Source organism: Doryrhamphus excisus, unplaced genomic scaffold (genome assembly GCF_037039965.1).
Source record: "Doryrhamphus excisus strain RoL-2023G ecotype Guam unplaced genomic scaffold, RoL_Dexc_Guam_v1.1 HiC_scaffold_24, whole genome shotgun sequence".
Taxonomy (NCBI): domain Eukaryota; kingdom Metazoa; phylum Chordata; class Actinopteri; order Syngnathiformes; family Syngnathidae; genus Doryrhamphus; species Doryrhamphus excisus.
In genome coordinates this window covers 4947197-4969785 of record NW_027621862.1, presented here as the reverse complement: position 1 = coordinate 4969785, position 22589 = coordinate 4947197, and the positions used below count along the sequence as shown (strand labels likewise).

The 22589-nt window shown below is 41.8% G+C and overlaps 1 protein-coding gene across 2 annotated transcripts; it reads left to right on the top strand.

Moving 5' to 3' along the window:
- The first annotated feature begins 376 nt into the window (after window positions 1-376).
- Window positions 377-13529, top strand: LOC131109958 (ubiquitin carboxyl-terminal hydrolase 31-like). 2 transcript variants are annotated; one of them, XM_058062544.2, is made up of 16 exons: window positions 377-1651; window positions 3475-3612; window positions 3713-3801; window positions 4934-5026; window positions 5109-5244; window positions 5321-5471; window positions 6024-6204; window positions 6293-6404; window positions 6511-6605; window positions 6788-6865; window positions 7084-7213; window positions 7349-7468; window positions 7548-7773; window positions 9087-9245; window positions 9502-9654; window positions 9737-13529. In XM_058062544.2, exons 1-16 carry the CDS (start codon window positions 1085-1087, stop codon window positions 11161-11163), a joined length of 3855 nt encoding a protein of 1284 aa, XP_057918527.2. In that variant the 5' UTR covers window positions 377-1084; the 3' UTR covers window positions 11164-13529. The 2 variants fall into 2 exon arrangements, with proteins under 2 accessions (XP_057918527.2, XP_078644863.1); XM_078788737.1 differs by having other exon boundaries at window positions 7084-7468.
- The last annotated feature ends 9060 nt before the right edge of the window (window positions 13530-22589 follow it).

Below are 22589 nucleotides of genomic sequence, written 5' to 3'. Positions count from 1 at the left end.
GTTAATGTACACACAATGAAAATATAATGCTCACATTTAATTGAAAATTATGTGCATTTGTATTAGTCCAGTTAATTTCGATCTTTGAGTTGTGTGTTGCTGGTTTTATGGATTGACTACTGCATCAACATGGATCATCACTGAAGGTATCTGACAATGATTTATCTCCACTTTTCTGATTTTTATGTAGCTAAATGTGAATATTTGACATAATCTGGCAGCATCTGGTGATTGGTGCTCATCTGGCTGGCCTTGGAGTCTGTATGGAGACTGATGGAGCATCATCCAGCATCCACCTGCTCGCCTCCAACATGGACCAGTGTTTGGCTGTGACGTCATCCGTCACCGCCCTGCTTGCTTGCCTGCCTGCAGTGTAGCTGCCTACAGATGAGGATGGAGACTATACAAGCGGCCTTGCCTTCAACTATTATCCCGAGTGGACGTTAAAGGACGCGAACGTTGACACAAGTGACCCCCCCCCCCTCCTCTCCCCGCCTTTTAAAAGCTTGAGAGGTGGAGGAGAGAAGAACCGTGCGACGAGATGCTCCGAGGCGGCGATAAGCGAGGGAGCGGTGGGCTGTGGCGCTCCGGACACGGGGTACCACCGACCGCCGTGGAGGCTCTTTAGGGGAAGACATCCACCGGGTAAACGTCAACGAAATAAACCCAAATCCGATCATCGGGGTGGACTGGGAGTGCTGGGATACCTTCGGACCGGGTGGAGCCGCGCGATCGTGAATAAAAGATGAGGCACCCAGCTCCGGAGCCTCTCATCGGGTTGGTGTTTATGCATATACGCCGCTGAGGATCCACCACTTGCACCCTCATGACACGGGCCGTGTCGTATCCGCGCAGGAGATGCTGTGTGCGGCCACGCGTGTGAGCGGCGCCCTCGGTCGAGCAGGCTCTCCATACCGTCTTCATGTTGATGCAATCTGGCCGTCACGGTGATGCAAGCGGGCCGCCTGTGGACACAACAAGCAGGCCTTAGTGGAACACGGTGGAGCTCACCACCGAGTGATGCTGCGTGGAGCTCTCCAAAGGATTTAAGTGAAGTTTCAAACAACAACACAAAGTAGCCAACATGTCCAAAGTGGTCAGCAACAAAGAGAAGAAATCCTTCAGCAAGAAGCTCTTTCGGAGAAGTTCTGTCCGCTCCGTGGGCAGTTTCATGAACAGAGTTCTCCGGACTCTTTCCACTTTGTCTCATTTCAGTACTGACGAGCAGGCCGCCCACGACGACAAGGACGACGCTGCTTTGATCCCGACCACCACCGGGGGTTCGGTCCCGTCCGACGACAGCGACTGTGGGGGGTTCCCTTTTGGTGACAAGGTGCCCGGCGTGGCCGGGCTGAAGAACCACGGCAACACCTGCTTCATGAACGCCATCCTACAGTGCCTGAGCAACACCGAACTCTTCGCAGAGTACCTGGCCTTGGAGCAATTCCGGGGTGGGGGAGGAAGTGGAGGAGGAGAGGCCGGCAGTGGGACCGACACTAAGGCCAGTAAGTCCAACGGGGTTCTGGTGCAGAAGAAGAGCAGCCAGCAGCAACAACAGGAAGGGTCCGGAGAGGTCACTGAGCAGCTGTCCGGCCTGGTTCGGGCTCTCTGGACCTTTGAGTACACACCTCAACACAGCAGAGACTTCAAGGTATGTGTGCATCATAACATATCATAGCAGTCTCCGGGCCTTCTGGAGATTGTGAGCCACACATTAACATATACTGTACATTATGTTCATTTCCATGGTTCTTTTCTATGCATTATAACGCCAGAAAAGAATTAATATTCATTAATTTTCTCTGGAGCCTATCCCAGCTGTCTTCGAGAGGCGGGGTACACCCTGGACTAGTCACCAGCCAGCCAATCCCAGGGCACATATAGACAAACAACCATTCACACTCACATTCATACCTATGGACAATTTGGAGTGGCCAATTAACCTAGCATGTTTTTGGAATGTGGGAGGAAACCGGAGTACCCGGAGAAAACCCACGCATGCACGGGGAGAACATGCAAACTCCACACAGAGATGGCCGAGGGTGGGATTGAACTCGGGTCTCCTAGCTGTGATGTCTGCGTGCTAACCACTTGCCCGCCGTGCAGCCAAGAAGTTAATATGAGCTACATAAATACACGCCATTGTTGTCGAAATGGGTGTGTCCCAATGGCGTGTATTTATGTAGTCATATTATCTAAGAATGTTTTATCATTTTCTATACATGCTGTGATCATGCATGAAGAAGTACATAGATGGTGACACAGATGGTAATACAGTATTTCATATGATTGGTAGCTAGCCTGAATTTGCCCCAAACGGGCAGCACGGCGGTCGAGTGGTTAGTGCACAGACCTCACAGCCAGGAGACCAGGGTTCAGTTCCACCCTCGGCCATCTCTGTGTGGAGTTTGCATGTTCTCCCCGTGCATGCGTGGGTTTTCTCCGGGTACTCCGGTTTCCTCCCACATTCCAAAAACATGCTAGGTTAATTGGCGACTCCAAATTGTCCATAGGTATGAATGTGAGTGTGAATGGTTGTTTGTCTATATATGTCTATGTCTATATTGTCTCTATATGTGCCCTGTGATTGGCTGGCCACCAGTCCAGGGTGTACCCTGCCTCTCACCCCAAGACAGCTGGGATAGGCTCCAGCACCCCAGCGACCCTCGTGAGGAAAAGCGGTAGAAAATGAATGAATCAAAATGAATGTTAACAAGACTCGAGGTATCACATTCAAAATATTGCACAATTGGAAAAAACGAGTGTGAAATGTTTTTCGGGGCCTTATAGGCTTAAAAACCAAGTCTGAGTGAGTACTAATGAGCCAGTAGAATCTTCATGCCTCTCATATGAAACCAGCGAGTTTGTTTTATGTAATATTTGTCCTATTTTTATCAGCAAATATGAAAAACTGAAGGTTTTTCTTAGAAATGCTGCCTTTGAGGATGACTGTTGAAACTCATTGAACGTCTGCTGATGTCTGCCTCCTGCTTGTCAGCTTTCATAACAGAACCTTGTCAGATTTTCACCTTGCAAACCCCTTCACCATAGCGAAGTGTTCTTCAAAGATGTAGTCCTTCTAGTTCTTAGTTTTGTCTGATTTCATCTCTTGCTAGTCCATACCAGAGAGGTGCTCCAATGACAAGGACTATCTATGTAACATGTTGTTTATTCTTAAAAGCATGCCTATTTTGGGCTGTTTTGGTTGCCAGCCAGAATATGAACTGTCTGGCTGGGTTTACATGTATTGTGTTCCTAGCGACAGCCTCTTAATATGAACTATAAGGCAGCCATCGCAATCACAGACGTACATAGGTGACCATGAGTGAGCAGAGGTGACTTTGTTGTGTGTGAAGGACACACTGCTGTCAGCGAACTGCCACTCCACTCATGCTCGTCATCAAACCGTGACGCACACGATATGACAAAGATGGCGTTTCTCTTGCACTAAAAAGAACGCAACTATATGTGCAGAACGTGGTGTCAAAGAGCGCTCTTCAGTTCAAGGGGAATTCTCAGCATGACGCCCAGGAGTTCCTCCTGTGGTTGCTGGATCGTGTTCACGAGGACCTCAACAACATCATCCACCCCAATGTGAGACCCCCCAGGACGGTAAACACCCTTGATGCATGCATGCAGTAGATTTGATTCATTATGCATGCATTGTCTGAAAAATACAAATAAAAAAAACACACATTTTATGTGTTTGCAGCCTCCAGTAGAAAATGAGAATGCTCCTGAAGGATCTCCATTGCCAGCGCCTGGATCTTTTGTGCAGGAGCTTTTCCAGGCGCAATACAGGTGAAATACCATCTGTGTTTGTGAGTGACAAACACACACTAACCATATAAGCTGGAGCGCCCTGTGGGGCTCTCCATAGTAATACAGTATACGACACTGATGTTTGCCAAATGATGCACCGCTTTATGTTTTTGTCTGCAAATATCAGCTTATCTCTCGACGGATCGACTGCCGCTTATTGTAAAATCAAATTCAAACCAACCTATGTTTTTTACAGTAAAAACAGTAAAAAAAATAGTAATGTAAGGATAAATATTCATTCATTCATTTTCTACCGCTTATCCTCACAAGGGTCGCGGGGGTGCTGGAGCCTATCCCAGCTGTCTTCGGGTGAGAGGCGGGGTACACCCTGGACTGGTGGCCAGCCAATCACAGGGCACATATAGACAAACAACCATTCACACTCACATTCATACCTATGGACAATTTGGAGTCGCTAATTAACCTAGCATGCTTTTGGAATGTGCGATGAAACCGGAGTACCCGGAGAAAACCCACGCATGCACTGGGAGAACATGCAAACTCCACACAGAGATGGCCGAGGGTGGAATTGAACCCGGGTTTTGTAAGGATAAACAGTTCATAATAATAATATGCATAATATCTCCTTTTACCTTTTTCCCCTATGCTTGTTTAACTTTATTCTGATATTTTGATTTCATCATTACATTGTAACATTTGCAGGGCTGCACGGTGGATGAGTGGTTAGCACACAGGCCCCACAGCTATAGACCCTAGTTTGAGCCCACCCTCGGGCATCTCTGTGTGGAGTTTGCATGTTCTCCCCGTGCATGCGTGGGTTTTCTCCGGGTACTCCGGTTTCCTCCCACATTCCAAAAACATGCTAGGTTAATTGGCGACTCCAAATTGTCCATAGGTATGAATGTGAGTGTGAATGGTTGTTTGTCTATATGTGCCCTGTGATTGGCTGGCCACCAGTCCAGGGTGTACCCGGCCTCTCGCCCAAAGACCGTCGTAAGGATAAGCCATAGAAAATGCATGAATGTACCCAACATTTACCAAATTTACCTTTCTTGTTTCTTTTTAAACACAATTCAACATTTAAAAATGTTCCCCTAAAAAGCAAACATCAACACATGAGTATGATGAGTATGATGGTGTTTCCTTGCAGATCCTCCCTGACGTGTCCTCACTGCCAGAAACAGAGCAACACGTTTGATCCCTTCCTCTGCATCTCACTGCCAATCCCGGTACCACATACACGGTACGTGTACACGCTCAGACAAAGGAATGCTAAAATGAGAGGAGGATGTCTATCTTTGACTATCTTCTCCTTTGTGGTGCAGGCCCTTGTACGTGACAGTGGTGTACCAGGGCAAGTGCTCCCACTGTATGAGGGTGGGTGTGGCCGTGCCTCTGTCTGGTACCGTGTCCAGGCTCAGACAAGCTGTCGCCCAGGAGACCAAAATCCCTGCTCAGCAGGTACTTCCTCGTTTGGGAAGCTTTTTGAATCTGTTTAGGGATGAAACCTTTACGCCACGCATTCATCTGTGCTCAGATCGTCCTCACGGAGATGTACTACGACGGCTTCCATCGCTCCTTCTGTGACGACGACGATGACCTCGAGATCATTCAGGAGAGTGACTCCATCTTTGCGTTCGAGACACCCGAGCTCTTCAGACCTGAACAGATCCGCTCGAAGAGAGGCGGTACACATTTGTTTTGATTTTGATATTTTTCCGGCTTTTGAAAAAGAGCGGTTGTCTTATATTCATGTCAGTATGGTAATTCATTTTTTTTTATTAGTAATGTCCTTTCATTTAAATAACATTTAAATTATATATTTTTTTAAATAGGCCTTGAAAAAGAGAGGTTGTCTTATATTTGTGGTAATACTATAAATTTTCTATAATTTATATTTAATGAGAATTACATTGTGTTATTAATTTCACCTTTTGTCTTAATTTTGATATTGTTAAAAAACAGGCTTTGAAAAATAGGCTTATATTTGGGTCATATCAAAAATTGATATATTGAATATTTGTAGGGTTTGATTTTGTACATTTAAATGATGTGTTTTAAGTTGTGAAAACCAAGGGGTCATCTTATATTTTGTTTAGTACAGTCATTAAATTACAGATTTTCCATTTTTACATATTTTTACATATATTTCACATTTGATTATGTATCAATTTCATCCAAAAACAATAATTGCAATTTTGCATTGTTGTTTTTTTTTTATATTTTTAATTTAAACACAGGGAGTCCGCACGCCAACCTCAACCAGAACAACTTGAAGTACGGTACAGACAACAATCGAATATCCACCCAAATCCAAGAGCCGACTACTCCGCCTCCTAGTCCCAATATGAACAGCGGGCAGGACGAGAAGGTGGTCTTGTTGGTGTGCAACCGAGCCTGTGCTGGCCAACAAGGACGCAGGTACATAGAAAAGAAAAGGATTGTGAATTCTGCTTATTTTTCTGTCCTTTTGGAAAGCCTGAAAAATGTGTTTTGGCAATTCCTTCAGGTTTGGGAATCCTTTTATACTTTACTTGGAGCGTACAGTCACATGGGATGTACTCCAGAAGGAAATTCTGGAAAAGATGCGGCACCTTTTGCGTCCTGGAGCCGTTGTCCAGGTATGGGAGACAATAAAATCACGCTCTGTAAACACACACATATACGTACGTATATACTATACATATATATATATTTCTCAATTGTTACACTCTTGTGTTCTTTTAGGTGGGGCCCTTCACTTTACGTGTGGTAGGTGTCGTTGGGATCACATATCTCCTTCCTCAGGAGGAGCAACCACTCTGTCATCCATCTGTGGAGAGGTAGGGCCGTCTATCACCGCTAGGGGGAGGTGCTGCACCTTTTGAATATTGTTTCTTTGTGTTGTGCCAACAAAGCATGGGAAATGATGCATTCTCATCTGTTTCATGAATATTTATGTAAAATTAAAACAGGTTTCAAGTCATTTAGGACAATAATAATAATAATATTCTTTTTTAAACAGAGCGTACAAGTCTTGTGGTCCTGGTGGGCCACCTCATGTCAAAATTGTTGTTGAATGGGACAAGGAAACAAAAGACTAGTAAGTAGCACTCAAGTACATATGCTGGCCAAAATATTAGATACAGCTACACAAGCTAATGAGATGCAAACTACCTTAAAATAATGATGAAATTATTATGTTTGTGGTTTGCAATGGTGTTGAACTGCACCGTATAAGGAAACGCAACACCACGACAAACCACACTGTAAATCATCCCTGCTAGGATGGTTAGACTCTTTTTTTTTTTTTGCTTGCAGTCTTTTCAAAAGAACAGAAGATGAATATATCCCGGATGCTGAAAGTGTCCGTCAAGTGAAGGAGCAACACCTCCAGCCTCAGAGCTGTTCACTTGCTCAGTGCTTTCAACTCTACACCAAAGAGGAACAGGCAGGCTCAAACGCTGACATTGAATCAAAAGTGGTTACTAAACAACGTCTTTGTCGGAGTGCTTGGAGCTTACTTTGTAGAAAACACACCGAAAAGGTTGAAATTCTAACTTTTCTATACATTTTCTGTGCCCAGCTCGCTCCCGATGACGCCTGGCGGTGCCCACACTGCAAGCAGCTCCAGCAGGGCAGCATCAAGCTTAGTCTATGGACCCTGCCTGACATCCTCATACTGCACCTCAAACGTTTTAGACAGGTATGGATGGACTCTATAAGGTCAAAAATGCCTTCATTTTTCCATTCCTACAAATAAATAACCTAAATATGTTCATTAGGATGGGGATCGGCGCATGAAAATGCAAAACATGGTGAAGTTCCCCCTGACCGGCATGGACATGGCGCCTCACATGGTCAAGAGGAGCCAGAGCAGCTGGAGCTTACCCTCTCACTGGTCGCCGTGGAGACGGCCTTACGGGATGGGCCGTGACCCCGAGGACTACCTTTATGATCTGTACGCTGTGTGCAACCATCACGGGACGATGCAGGGAGGACATTACACAGGTATCACTGCCATGGAGATGAGAAAAATGCCCTGTAATGTTGCAGAAAATGGATGGATGGACAGAGCTGGATGGGTCATATTTAGCTGAATCGTCACAAAATTTGATACACATCGTTAGGGTATACTGACAAGTACATGTTTGAAATTTGAGCAAGATTGGTGGAAAAATATGACTGCTATCAATCAAAACTTTTCAGCAAGTCATTGACCATTTGTCTAATAATTAGAAGCCTTTGAGGATATCTGTATTAAGCAGAGGGCTGCACGGTGGAAAAAGTGGTTAGCGCGCAGACCTAACAGCTAGGAGACCCAAGTTCAATCCCACCCTCAGCCTCTGTGTGGAGTTTGCATGTTCTCCCCGTGCATGCGTGGGTTTTCTCCGGGTACTCCGGTTTCCTCCCACATTCCAAAAACATGCTAGGTTAATTGGCGACTCCAAATTGTCCATAGGTATGAATGTGAGTGTGAATGGTTGTTTGTCTATATGTGCCCTGTGATTGGCTGGCCACCAGTCCAGGGTGTACCCCGCCTCTCGCCTGAAGACAGCTGGGATAGGCTCCAGCATCCCCGCGACCCTCGTGAGGATAAGCGGTAGAAAATGAATGAATGAATGTCTTAAGCAGGGGTCCCAAACTGCTGTACATCTGGAGAACCTCAGAAGGTCATTCTTTATGTGTATATAGATCTGGTTCTACCATATCTTACTTATTGTGTGGAAATATGGAGTAATAACTATAAAAGCAATCTTCACTCGCTAAATGTACTGCAAAAAAGGTCAGTAAGGATAATTCATAATGCCGCCTACAGAGAACATACTAACTCCTTATTTGTAAAATCACAAATACTTCAACTTGCTGATATAGTTCATCTTCAAACAGCTAAAATAATGCATAAGGCTAAAAATAACCAATTAGCTAAAAATGTCATCCAATACTTCTCTACAAGAGAGGAGAAATATGATCTCAGGGAAGAAGTACATTTGAAACACTTTTATGCTAGGACTACGTTAAAAAGCTCATATGGATGCTCATATCGCCTCGTACTTTGGTACGGGACAAAAAAAACTATAAACTATATTAGGAAAGCAGGAAGTGAACAAATGTAACAGTTACTGATTGTAAAAGTACCAGATGGAGGGGTAGGATTTAATAAGCTTTGCTTCTTCCTACTCCTTTTGGACATGTGGAACTGTGAACTGATTATGGGATGCATTCAATTGTAATCTGATGCATGTTCAAATGAAATAAAACCATTACCATAACCATAACCATATATTCGGTGATGACGGTACCCATTTTTCTTTATCTTGTAGCTCAGTGTAAGAACTCCATTGACGGACAGTGGTACTGCTTTGACGACAGCGACGTTCATCCAGTGTCAGAAGACGAGGTGTGCAAGCAGACGGCTTACATCTTGTTCTATCAGAGACGTGCCACCATCCCATCTTGGTCTGCCAACAGTTCTGTGGGAGGTATGTATTTTACCGCAGTCGGGCTCTAACATGTTAGATATACATTCATAGATATAATATCGAAAAAAAAGTAACAGCTGTTGGAGTGCAAACAGACGCATCTGCCTCACAGCTTCTGAGTTTGCATGTTCTCTTGGTTCTTACGTGGGTTTACGCCTGGGACTCTAGTTTCCTCCCACAGTTCAAAAACGTGCATGTTATGGGACGCTCGGTCCAGGGTGGTTTACCTGCCTGATAGTTGAAAAACTGCCTTCAGGATCCACAAGTTCTTCCCTGTGTGAGCACTGGATCAGTCGCCTGATGGGTAGCCGCCCACCAAGCCAAGCCTCTTCGGGTTCCTCCAGACGAACCTCACTGGCGTCCCTTTCAGAGTCAGCTGAGTTTGCCGGGGAACGGAGCGAGGATGATGGTAAATTCCCGTGGTGTTGAAATTCCCGTCAATAAGGAGAGGCAGTCATGTATTGTTAATGTGAACCTGATCTACCTTGCAGCCTTATCGAGCCGCCCTGCGGTCAGAGGCATGCAGAGGCAGACTTTCTCCTCAAGGACTTCCATCGCTAGTCCGCTGGTGCTCAGTGAGAATGGCCAGAAACCATCCTGGTCTCACTCTGCTAAGCTGCAACTTCGGTCCAACTCCCCGTCGCGCTTCTCTCTGGAGTCCCACTCCTCATCGCCGACACTGGAAATGATCGGAGAGGTGGTTGATACCAAGTTGGCCGCCTCCTCTTTTAGTGGCTCCCCTAAGCTTGGAGGCAAGTCTGTGTTGGATCATAATCCCGGCAGCAAGAGGCTGATTGAGCAGCTTCACTCCAAAGCTGTGTCCCAAGCAGAGACCAGGCTCTCCATCCCAACTGGGGACAACAACAACCTAGTCAGCGGCGTTGAACAAGTCAGTCCTCGACATGGAGCTACTGCGAAGGAACTGAAGCAGAGAAACGTGCCTGCGGATAGTTCAGGTGTCAAACGGACCTCAGTAAAGACCAGCTTGGAAAGCGAAAGGAGCCCCAAGAAACGCCCTGCTGCCTCCTCGACGTCCTCCAGTTCTCTGTCTCCTGCGTCCCCAGCCGTTGATAAGTCCCCAGCTCGAGCACAGACTAAAGGTGCTGCAAACAATCCGAAAGACAAGAGCGACGGAACCCCGAAGACCAGTAAGACTGGTTCCTCCAGAACAGCAACCCCCTCCAAGAAATCATCCCAGACACAGGAGGGGTTACATCCTGAATCGGCGAGGAAGGGCAGTTCTCCTGGAAGTTCACACCCTCAGAGGAGGACCACTCCCAAAGGCGGCGGTGATAAAGTGTCAGCCTCAGGAAGGACTAAAGGAGCAGACAGGAGTACCAGCCGGGATTCACGGACCGCCGCGGCATCTGAGAAGAAGGTTAACGGTGGAGGTCCTCCGTGTAGGTCGGGTATTGGGAGTAGAGTCGATGGTAGGCCAAGTCGCGCTGTGGAAAACAGGATGGTTGCACGTAGTTCTAGCAGCAGCTCCTCCATGACGAGTCTGCGATCCTCCAGTGTTGTCGTTCCTTCTACCGCCCCGGCGTCAAGAGCACCTCGAAGGAACAGTAAGACCGAGGACAAAGCCTTGTCCTTCTTCAAAACCGCCCTCAGGCCCAAAGACGCTCGTAAATCAGTGGACGGGGGCACGCCTGAGGATGGCGGCGGTGGGGATCCATTGAAAGAAGCAGTGACGAAGAAACCCCAGAACGCAACCTCCGAGGTCACCACAGCCAAGGACTCAAAGATTCCCTCTGCAGCTAAACATTCACTGCTGCCGTCTGCGAAATCCAAACTGTCAGAAACCACCAACCAGGCTTCCTCTGCGAAAGACCCTGCCAAGAAAGAACCTGCCAAAAAGACCATGCAGTCCAGGAAAATCCCAATCAACTCCACACAATCCAGCCAGAGGTCCAAATGAAATCCATGTGAGGGTCTCGCTCTACTTTCTCGTGCAGCTCCTTTCAGCGGTTACTGGTTACCAGCTGCCATACTGGAACACTTCCTGTCCACTTTGTTGTATACTTATTTAGGAATGGTTTTACCAAAGCACTTTGTATGGATTGCATTGATTTACAGGAACTCCTCTGTGTTGTAAATACGCATGGGTTGCTCATGTATCGGAATGATTGCCTTGTTGTGTCCGTAGCTTAGCCGCAGGGAGTCTGTGGGGTGAAGCTTCGTTTCCGCCAGGCGGTACGTTTCGGTATGTGGATCGGCATGGGCAACATTTTTTTAACGACATTCTCTGTTGTGTTGACGTCATGAGCAGAAGCGAAGGTCTTTGTGCAGAAATGAGACACGATCAGCGGTGCCTCGAAGGCTCCAAGGCCGCCATTAATTAACACTTGATTAATGCTCGGGTACTAATTTACCCAAACCACAACAGGAATTTGAATGTGTGTAACAGAACCAATGTTGTAATAGCTGCTCAATTAGCATTAATAGTGCTGTTGAGTTAACTAACTTGCACTGAGTTGCAATATTTTAAAGCGCATGCAGAGATCGATAAAGCCGCTGGATGTTGACAATTTAGTAGTGGTTGCCTACAGCCACAGCTGCCAGTGTTTTTCACCCCTGCTTAAATTGAGACGCCAATGGTTACCAATTAGAGACTCTGTATTTATGGTGGGCGGAGCTGGACACACTGTTGCCCGTTGTTTGGAAACGTCTGGCGGAAATGTGGATTTTTTTTTTTGAGTGAGAAAGCGAAACAGAGAAATTAACTGCAAAGGGAGTTCAACGGCAGTTTTGTTTTTAAAACTTATTTCCCGAAATCCCTTTTTGCTCTCCTTTCAAGACGGGGAGACATAACGTGTCTAACGTGTCAACATCAGTGCCTCAGATAATCATAGTATTTATTGGATCTTGTATAACTGCAGGTAACAGTTTATAAGTAGAACATTTATTATCATAAGCACTGAAAATGTCAGTTGAAGTCACACCTATGTAACCTTAATCACTGTTTACACACACTTGATGTAGTCTTTGTGCAACAGACAGGCGGCTGGATGGCAAGCATGTATCAGTGGCGTTAATGGACATCACGTATGCGTTTATTTACTTGTAATAACAATGTTTTAAATCCTCAACATTTACTTCCGGCGCTCTCCGACTGCCACAACGTCTCAAACATTCCTCTTAAATAGAACACAGGGTGTACAAAGGTCACACACACATTTAACACAGTTGAGCACACACCAGCCACAATAATAGGTACACCTGCGCAGCCAATCAAATGGGTACAAATGCTGCAAAAGTAATATTGTTTTTGCGGTTTCATTATAATGCATTATGAATATATTCTAAAATGATTACCTCGCTGAAAACTTATTATCTTTGTATAAATTGTTGATATTCTGCAGGTGTACCTATTGAAGTGGCCCATGAGTCGGCATGTACATAGTGTGTTTGAGGCAACTCATCATCGCCGCTTCCTGCTCACGCAGCATCACGGTCCATGTGGAAAAAAAAAACAAAAAAAAAAAAAAGAAGAAGATGTTGCATGATGACTTGCTTATGCATGCACTCAACTATGCAAGCAAACTCTTGCTAACGGCCACCACCGCTGACTACGTTGAAAGCTCTTGGATGTGTACATAGTATTTCTTAGTGTTCTATTTTTACAACAAACAAAAAAAGCCAGCATCAGAGAGCATGTGGATGGCATTTCTTTATCGACGCTTTGTTTGCACAACTTCAAAACTAATATATGAAATTTTGTATGAATGTTAGCAACTGCTCATTTACTCCAAAGTAAAGGTCATCTCACTTGAAAATGAAGGATGTGCAGACATCTTTTATTCAACGCACACACCGTAGTCCATAGAGAAAAATACAGCTTGTTTTGTGTTATTAATATAATGCATTCATATTGCATATTCTTAACTGGCAACTGAATTACAAAATTTTAAAACTTAATTTATTAGAATTTTTGCTGGTTACCATAAAAATATGAATTATGTACTTGGTAATATTATTTACATTATGTTATACTTATATAAAACACTAAAAAATATATATATACCTGTTTATTAAAATTATAAAATGACTTTTTTTTAACACAAAATGTCTTTTTTATTTAATCAAAATTATTTTATTAATATTTTTTTCATTTTTTAAATCAGAAACACCAGTTATTAATTTTTGTTTTTAAGTTTAGAATATTTATTTAGTTTATTAGTGTTTTTAAATGCCTACCAAATAAAAATAACATTATTTTTGTATTTTTGTTTACATATAGTTTATATTCTTATATAGTTTATATAAGAAAATAGTTAGAATATATAGAATGAATAGAGTGAATATAGTTATATTCTTATATATATATTTTATATTTATTTACATTTTACATTTTTTAATAATCAATTTTATTTTGTAATATTAACCTAACAATTCAGAAATAATATTTTATTTATAGTTTTAATGATAATAATAATAATCTTATGTACAGTACATACACAATATTTTAATCAAATCTGCTGAAATGTCACATTTTTTTTCATGGTATTTATTTTGTTTAATATTTTTAAATGGCAAAAATCAAAATTGTTAGTTAAAGTGTGTTTAATTTACTGATATACTTACCTTATTAAATTAAATGACATTTTTTTTCAAGAAATGATTACTTTTATTTACCTATCAAAACAAAATATTATATTTAATTTTATTGCATTACAATTGATTAATTGTTATGTATTTATTTATTGACTTATATATATATATATATTTTACAATATTTTAAATGATTTTTTATTTGTACTTTTGATTTTGAATTTGACCTGGAAAACTCATCCAATATTAATAATCCAAATGAATAAATACAATGACAATACTCGAAGCTTGTTCAAATACAGAAGGTATAGATTTGTTTTTGAATAGTAATTCTCATCCTGTCCTCTTGGTGTCGCTGCCCGTTTGCCTTAAAAATAAGACCAATCCATAACGGGGCTGGAAATTGGTGCAACTTAATTTGTCTCTGAGAAGCAGCCTTTCATTTGAAGTGATTATGTGTATTATTAAGATATATGGAAGTGTCACATAAAGTCCGCGTGTTATTAAACTACAGCGCCGTCATTTATTTGAACCGCTGATTCAATTGTGCTTTTATTAGTTTGGCCTCAGGCTGTGAACGCTAAGAGTTAACGCTTGTAATTTCCTATAACTGTCATCACTTCCATTTTTTTTTGGCAAGAAGCGATGCAATGTTGAAAATGGCAGAGGGGAAGTTGCTGGGGCGACGATGCACCTTGAACTTGGGACCGCAAAGGAGCCGAACTCCTCTGCTCCGTCGTCAATAATCATCTCAAGTTTGTAGCGCTTCCAAGAGCGCCTCATTAACCCAAAGCTCACTGGAGAATTTGGCTTAAGTTTTATGTCAGTTCAAGCGTGACCCCGTACCGGTCCCGATCCTGCACAGCCAGCAAGTCTTCCAATGACTTTACATGTCGCCTACACTCAAATGGGCCTCGCGCAATCTTGCTGTATTGATCCGTGCGATCCCAGCGTCTCCCAGAGCCAAATTCGATCCTTATTGATGTCACGGATGCGCTGGTTTGAGACACTTTGGGCCACCATCTTCATGATTGGTTTTAACCTTTTTTTTTGTTTCTTCCAACTGATCAATGCCGTCAAGAAGACATCATCCTTTTTCTTCATTTGATCAGCCTTTTTCTTGATTGCAATTGCTCCTTTTTGTTTGTGAAGCAGAATTACGCAACAACTACAGAGTTGGCAGAGTTACAGTTTCGGTGCAAATCAGGATATAAATGCTAATCTTTTCCATTGAGGGGCCCAGAATGAAAAATCAAAGGATAGACTTTGTAAACCAACTCATGAAGCTATGCTAAGCTAACAGGAAACTGAAACTGTACATCAATGATATCTCCAAAGTCACGAAAGACTTGCTGGATGATACCACTGCTTTTTGTTCTGAAGGGAGTACAGACGAAGTCATTAGAAAGGTCAGAGAAGAAATGGTCGCACTAAAAAGATGGTTTGATGATAATAGATTGTCCTTGAACTTAAATAAAACTAAAATAATGCTGTTTGGTAACAGCAGAAAGGACACGCACCAGCAAATACAAATAGACGGTGTAGACATTGAAAGGGTGAAGGAAAATACATTTCTGGGGATCACAATAGATGAAAATATGAGCTGGAAACCTCATATTACAAATATACAACATAAGGTGGCCAGAAATATTTCAATATTGAACAAAGCAAAATTTGTTCTCAATCAGAAATCACTCCACACTCTTTATTGCTCTCTGGTTCTACCATATCTTACTTATTGTGTGGAAATATGGGCTAATAACTATAAAAGCAATCTTCACTCGCTAAATGTACTGCAAAAAAGGCCAGTAAGGATAATTCATAATGCCGCCTACAGAGAACATACTAACTCCTTATTTCTAAAATGACAAATACTTCAACTTGCTGATATAGTTCATCTTCAAACAGCTAAAATAATGCATAAGGCTAAAAATAACCAATTAGCTAAAAATGTCATCCAATACTTCTCTACAAGAGAGGAGAAATATGATCTCAGGGAAGAAGTACATTTGAAACACTTCTATGCTAGGACTACGTTAAAAAGCCATAGCATTTCAGTATGTGGAATCAAACTATGGAATGGATTGAGTAAGACCCTCAAACAATTTAAAAAATTAAACATTTAAACATTTAAAAAATACAAAAAAAACCCCAAAATTATTAAACTATATTAGGAAAGCAGGAAGTGAACAAATGTAACAGTTACTGATTGTAAAAGTGCCAGATGGAGGGGTAGGATTTAATAAGCTTTGCTTCTTCCTACTCCTTTTGGACATGTGGAACTGTGAACTGATTATGTGATGCATTCAATTGTAATCTGATGAAATAAAACCATTACCATTACCATTACCATTACCATTACCATTACCATTACCATTACCATTACCATTACCATTACCATTACCATTACCATGTTACCCATTTCCCAGAGCTACCTCCATCAACGTAGCAAAAATAAACAGTACTACTACAATTGCCGCCACTATCTATAGAGTGGCCCGCAAGGCATGCTGGGTAGTCCAGAGTCAGCTCCCTTCTTGATACAATACAGAAAGGCAAACAACAACAAACATTTTTGGTGTCTGTAAATTAGCCTACTAACTAACATATAGACACAAAAAAACGATGAAATGATGAACGTCTAATCCTCTTCATGGACCAGGAAGTAGCCTGCTAGCTAAGATATAAACAAAAATGTTTTTTCAATTGGATTTCAAACTGGATTTTTTTTTTTTACGATGGAACACTTACTTCAAGTAGGCTGCTAGCTAACCCATAAACACAAACATACAACATTCCCTTTGCCCCATCACAGAATACGATTGGTGGAGTCCAGCCCATCTACTCCAATCATCTTGTATCGTTCTTCATGAACCAGGAAGTAACTTTATGACTCACAAGAACTTTTGTAAACACTGCTCTAATTTTTTAATAATCTTTTTAACTTTCCACTTGTACCAAAATGGTACAATCCATTGTTTTCTGTTATCCTAAATAGCTACTCATTGTCATCTGCTGCCTAGTTCTTGTCAGTGTACACGCTGCTTGTTGCAGAAATTGAGCCCAGTGGTGTAAAAAAAAAATTGTAAAAAATGTATTTTCCTTAATGTTATTAAATTCCTCTTACTAACAGTCATCCTCCGTGAAGAGCCTGGAACATTTCCAAGCTTCTCATTTCCATATTGGTTGATGCTCTCGCTTTTTGCTAGCCAACACAATAGCAGCAAGAGTGCAGCCAACAAATGGAAAAGCAGGAGGTCAAATAAGTACTTCTCAAGTCGTACTTGTTGGTATTTAGACATCAGAGAGCCTGCACCCGCTTTGATGGTCCTGGTGTTTGTTTATCAAAAACACAAAAGGAATAAGATGACTTTAAAGAACACAAAGAGTTTGGTCATGATGCATTCATGTGTAACATGATGTAACATGTAACATGATGTAACATGATCCGATGCCGATATTTACCGATATGATATCTCATTTTTATGCTGATATCAGTACCGATAATTATTGTCCATCCCTACTCACACATGTATTACATATATTTAGAAGTATACTACCCTGAACGCATCATCATCAACAGTAATGTCGATAAATATATAATATTAATTTATTAGAATTTAAATAGGCTGCACAGTTGTAAAGTGGTTAGCGCGCAGACCTCACAGCTAGGGTGAGGATGGTGAGTGTGAATGGTTGTTTGTCTATATGTGCCCTGTGATTGGCTGGCCACCAGTCCAGGGTGTACCCCGCCTCTCGACCAAAGACAGCTGGGATAGGCTCCAGCACCCTCCGCGACCCTCATGAGGAAAAGCGGTAGAAAATTAAATAAAAATTAAATAATAGTAAATTAAATAATAGTAAAAAATGTGTTTTGGCTAATCTTCAAGTATTATGTATCAATAATCAAGCATCATTTTCTATCCCACTTAATCCTTATTAGGGACACGGGAAATGCTGGAGCCTATCCCAGATGACTTTGTGCAAGAGGGTACGCCCTTTCACACTCACATTCATACCTATGCATACATATTCATACCAATTAACCTAGCATGTTTTTGGAATGTGGGAGGAAACCGGAGTACCCGGAGAAAACCCACGCATGCACGGGGAGAACATGCAAACTCCACACAGAGATGGCCGAGAGTGGAATTGAACTTTGGTCTCCTAGCTGTGAGGTCTGCGCGCTAACCACTCGTCCGCCGTCCTTTTTAAGTTCTAATAAATGAATATTATATATTTCCCCGGAGAAAACCCACACAGAAATACAACAGAGATTCAAACCCAGATCAAACCCAACTGTGTGGCCAACACTTGTCCACTGTGCGATTATCATCATCATCATTATTATTATTAGCATTATTATCATCATCATCATCAGTAATGACTAATTTGTCACAACACCAATCCAAGGCATAATGCATTCTCAATGGAAGACTTTTTTTTTTTTTTTTACCACCACAGAAGTTCAAAACAGATTCCATAATTTACTTGTTTCGGGGGAGTGAGCATGTCAATTATTTCTCTGTCTCTCGCTGGAGTCCAGTGGTGCAATACTTTAGTTCCTTTTTAATTGGAGATGAAATATCTAGCAAGCTTTGAGTGCAGGCGGCAAGAGAGCAGCTTTTTAACCAATGCAAAATACATGATGTGTCAGCCGGGACATGCATTACATAAGCCTGAGCAAGCTGCTGCAGAGTGGTGGACTTCTTGGAAACACAACCAAGACCTCCTTTGAGGAGGATTAGTCCTCATGAAGACTTTCATGAATGTAGATAAATAACAAACATATAGTGAGTGGGGTTTGCCATCATGAAGTGTCCAAATGCTTTTCTAACAAACATGAAGAGATTGGTTGCGAGGTCTTGGACTTGTGCTCCACATCAAGGACCGTGGGTCAGATACAATCCAGTCCAGGATGTACGTCGGCCAATGTCAGCTGGGATAGGCTCCTGTACGGATGGATATTTTTAAAATGATTTGATTCAACAAGTCCCTAACCACAAAGAGGCAGGAACGCTTACCACTGTATACATGACAAATAGAAACGATACCAGCAGTGGTCTGATACTAGTATATACACAATATCAATTGTGTGAATCCTGAAAAGTTGTATAGCGCAGCTGGTAGAGTGATTGGATCCAGACCTAGAGATGGTTGGTTCAATTCTGAGCTCAAACTAGCAATTTACTCTTACTTTCAGTATATTTCCACAGCATTTCAGTCAAGCTTCAGCTTCCGAATGACCCCTGTGTTTATTCATTAATTTTCGCACCTTTTCAAAATGTTTACAGAATTCACACACATTGTAATGGTAATGGTAATGGTTTTATTTCATTTGAACATGCATCAGATTACAATTGAATGCATCACATAACACTGGGGAACAATATTTTTTCAACTTTCTGTTGCATTGGATTTTTTAACTGATTCTGAATGATTTTTAGGTGCTGATTTCAAATCTGAAATTAGTTTTTCTCCATAAGCTCTAGTTTTCATGCAATTTGAGATAGATGAAATAGTCTAAATATATGAACTTACGTAACCCAAATCTATGCGTTTTTAGATTATATACATAGATTCCATTCCTGTTCCAGTTTTCAAAGGTTTGCCTTCATTAAACGCTAAAGACATTGGACATGATACGAACGAGGAAGACAGTTGTGACAATGAATTGCCAGAAACTGAGTGGGAACAATCCGAGGAATGTTCTTCAGAGACTGAATCTCCCCCAGTCCCCAAGCCTCTTCACCAAACTGAACTGAATGACTTAGTTTGGGATTTAGGTCTTTCAAAGAAAGCAGCTGAGCTTTTGGCATCAAGATTACAAGGTAAAAATCTTGTTGATCACACTGTTAAAGTGTCATATTACAGAAAGTGCGACCAGCTTTTTGTGACCTTCTTTTCTGAAGACAGACAGTTTGTTTACTGCCATGATATCCCAGGTCTTCTCAAAGAACTGGGTGTTCCTCACTATGATCCAACTGAATGGCGGCTCTTTATAGACAGTTCTAAACGCAGTCTCAAGTGTGTTCTTTTGCATAATGGCAATGTTTACGGGTCAGTGCCTGTAGGTCATTCAGTTCATCTGCGGGAAGACTATGATGACATCAGAATGGTCATGGAATTCTTAAAATATCGTGAGCACAACTGGATCATTTGTGTAGACTTGAAAATGGTAAACTTCCTTCTTGGTCAACAGAAAGGTTTCACCAAGTTTCCATGTTTCCTCTGCATGTGGGACAGTCGAGCACGAGACAGACACTGGGTCCAGAAGGACTGGCCTGTTCGTGAAACCCTTGAAGCAGGCATGCCAAATATCACACATGACCCAATTGTTGACAGAGATAGGATCATCTTTCCTCCTCTGCACATCAAACTAGGTTTGATGAAACAATTTGTCAAGGCACTGGATATCGAAGGTGAATGTTTCCAACACATAATCAAAGCTATACCAGGGTTGTCGTTCGAGAAGATCAAAGCAGGTGTGTTTGATGGCCCACAGATTCGAACCCTCATTCGTGATGATCAGTTTGTTGCCAAGATGACCGCCTTGGAGAGGGCAGCATGGTTATCCTTTGTGGCAGTCACTTAGAACTTCCTTGGAAACAACAAGGCTGAGAACTACAATGAACTTGTGAACAGAATGCTCCTCGCTTTTCGTGCTCTCAGGTGCAACATGAGCATCAAGCTTCATTTCTTGAACAGCCACCTTGACCAGTTCCCTGAAAACCTGGGGGCTGTGAGTGACGAACAAGGAGAGCGGTTCCACCAAGACCTAAAGATCATGGAAGAACGCTACCAAGGTCGCTGGGACAAAAGTATGATGGCCGACTACTGCTGGAGTATTAAACGAGATTGCCCAGATGAAGTGTACAAACGCAAAAGTTACAAACGCAAATTCCTGCCTGACTAAAATACTGTACTGACAGAAAGTGATAAGCGTTATTAGCTGTGATTGACACTTATCTGAAGAAGGTTGTGAATTATGCTTATCTCACGTTGCGATAAAGACTGTTTTCTGAGAAACGCTTCCAGAAAAACATATGGCACTTCTAACAATGGTGTACTTTAATCTAAAATCACTTTTTAATGTTCTGTTTCTTTTGCCTTGTTAAATATACTGATTTGTGGCTGACATTGCAATATCCTATAATAATGCTCGATTTTTTTCTATTTTTAATAAAAATTAAAGATTGCATAAAATCTGTAGCTTGCAGAAAAAAACTAACTTCAGATTTAAACTCAGCACACTTAAATTGACTAAAAACAGGTCTTACTTTAAATGCAACATTTTGAGTGTTCCCCAGTGTAATCAGTTCACAGTTTTTTTTTGTTTTTTTCAGTAGGGACACCTTGCAGGAGATCTACATACCAGAGGTGGGCGGTCACATTGTTTGCCTCACATCCTCTTGACTCGTTGCAGGCTTTCTCCCAGCACTCTGGTGGCGCCTCATAAGAAGAGCATGCTGGGAAACGGGAACTACGACGTAAATGTCATCATGACCGCCTTGCAGACAAGAGGCTTCGAAGGAGTTTGGTGGGATAAAAGAAGGTCAGTGCACTTGTCAGTGAAGCAAAAGTTATCATAGGGACACAGAAATTTGTATTAAACTGCAACCGTACATTGTTTACCTTTTGGTAATGGTAATGGTAATGGTTTTATTTCACTTGAACATGCATCAGATTACAATTGAATGCATCCCATAAGCAGTTCACAGTTCCACATGTCCAAAAGGAGTAGGAAGAAGCAAAGCTTATTAAATCCTACCCCTCCATCTGGTACTTTTACAATCAGTAACTGTTACATTTGTTCACTTCCTGCTTTCCTAATATAGTTTCAGTTTTTTTAATTATATATTTAAGTTAAATTATTATAACTATTTTTTTATTTACATTTGTTCACTTCCTGCTTTCCTAATTTAATTTAATTTAATTTAATTTAATTTAATTTAATTTAATTTAATTTAATTTAATTTAATTTAATTTAATTTAATTTAATTTAATTTAATTTAATTTAATTTAATTTATTCATTCATTTTCTACCGCTTTTTCCTCACGAGGGTCGCGGGGGTGCTGGAGCCTATCCCAGCTGTCTTGGGGCGAGAGGCGGGGTACACCCTGGACTGGTGGCCAGCCAATCACAGGGCACATATAGACAAACAACCATTCACACTCACATTCATACCTATGGACAATTTGGAGTCACCAATTAACCTAGCATGTTTTTGGAATGTGGGAGGAAACCGGAGTACCCGGAGAAAACCCACGCATGCACGGGGAGAACATGCAAACTCCACACAGAGATGGCCAAGGGTGGGAATTGAACCCTGGTCCCCTAGCTGTGAGGCCTGCGCGCTAACCACTAGACCGCCGTGCCGCCCTTAATTTAATTTAATTTAATTTAATTTAATTTAATTTAATTTAATTTAATTTAATTTAATTTAATTTAATTTAATTTAATTTAATTTAATTTTTGTCCCGTACCGAAGTATGAGGTGATATTTTTCGTTTCATTGTCCGCTGACATTGTATCATCTAGTTATAATATATATTTTTTTATTATGCAACAATTAATTATTACAAGGTAAAAATAATGAACCCACCTCGTCACTATATCACCTATATCGCTAAAAAAGCCGTAGAGCCATGTTCCACCCACTTGCTGCACATGAATATCTCTTCCATAATGCAGGCTAGCAGTGTGGATGGAATCCCGAGGCTTTATGAGCAAAGTGTGTAGCATCACAGAGACACACGCACTCACGCAAATCTAGCACACTTCCTGTGACA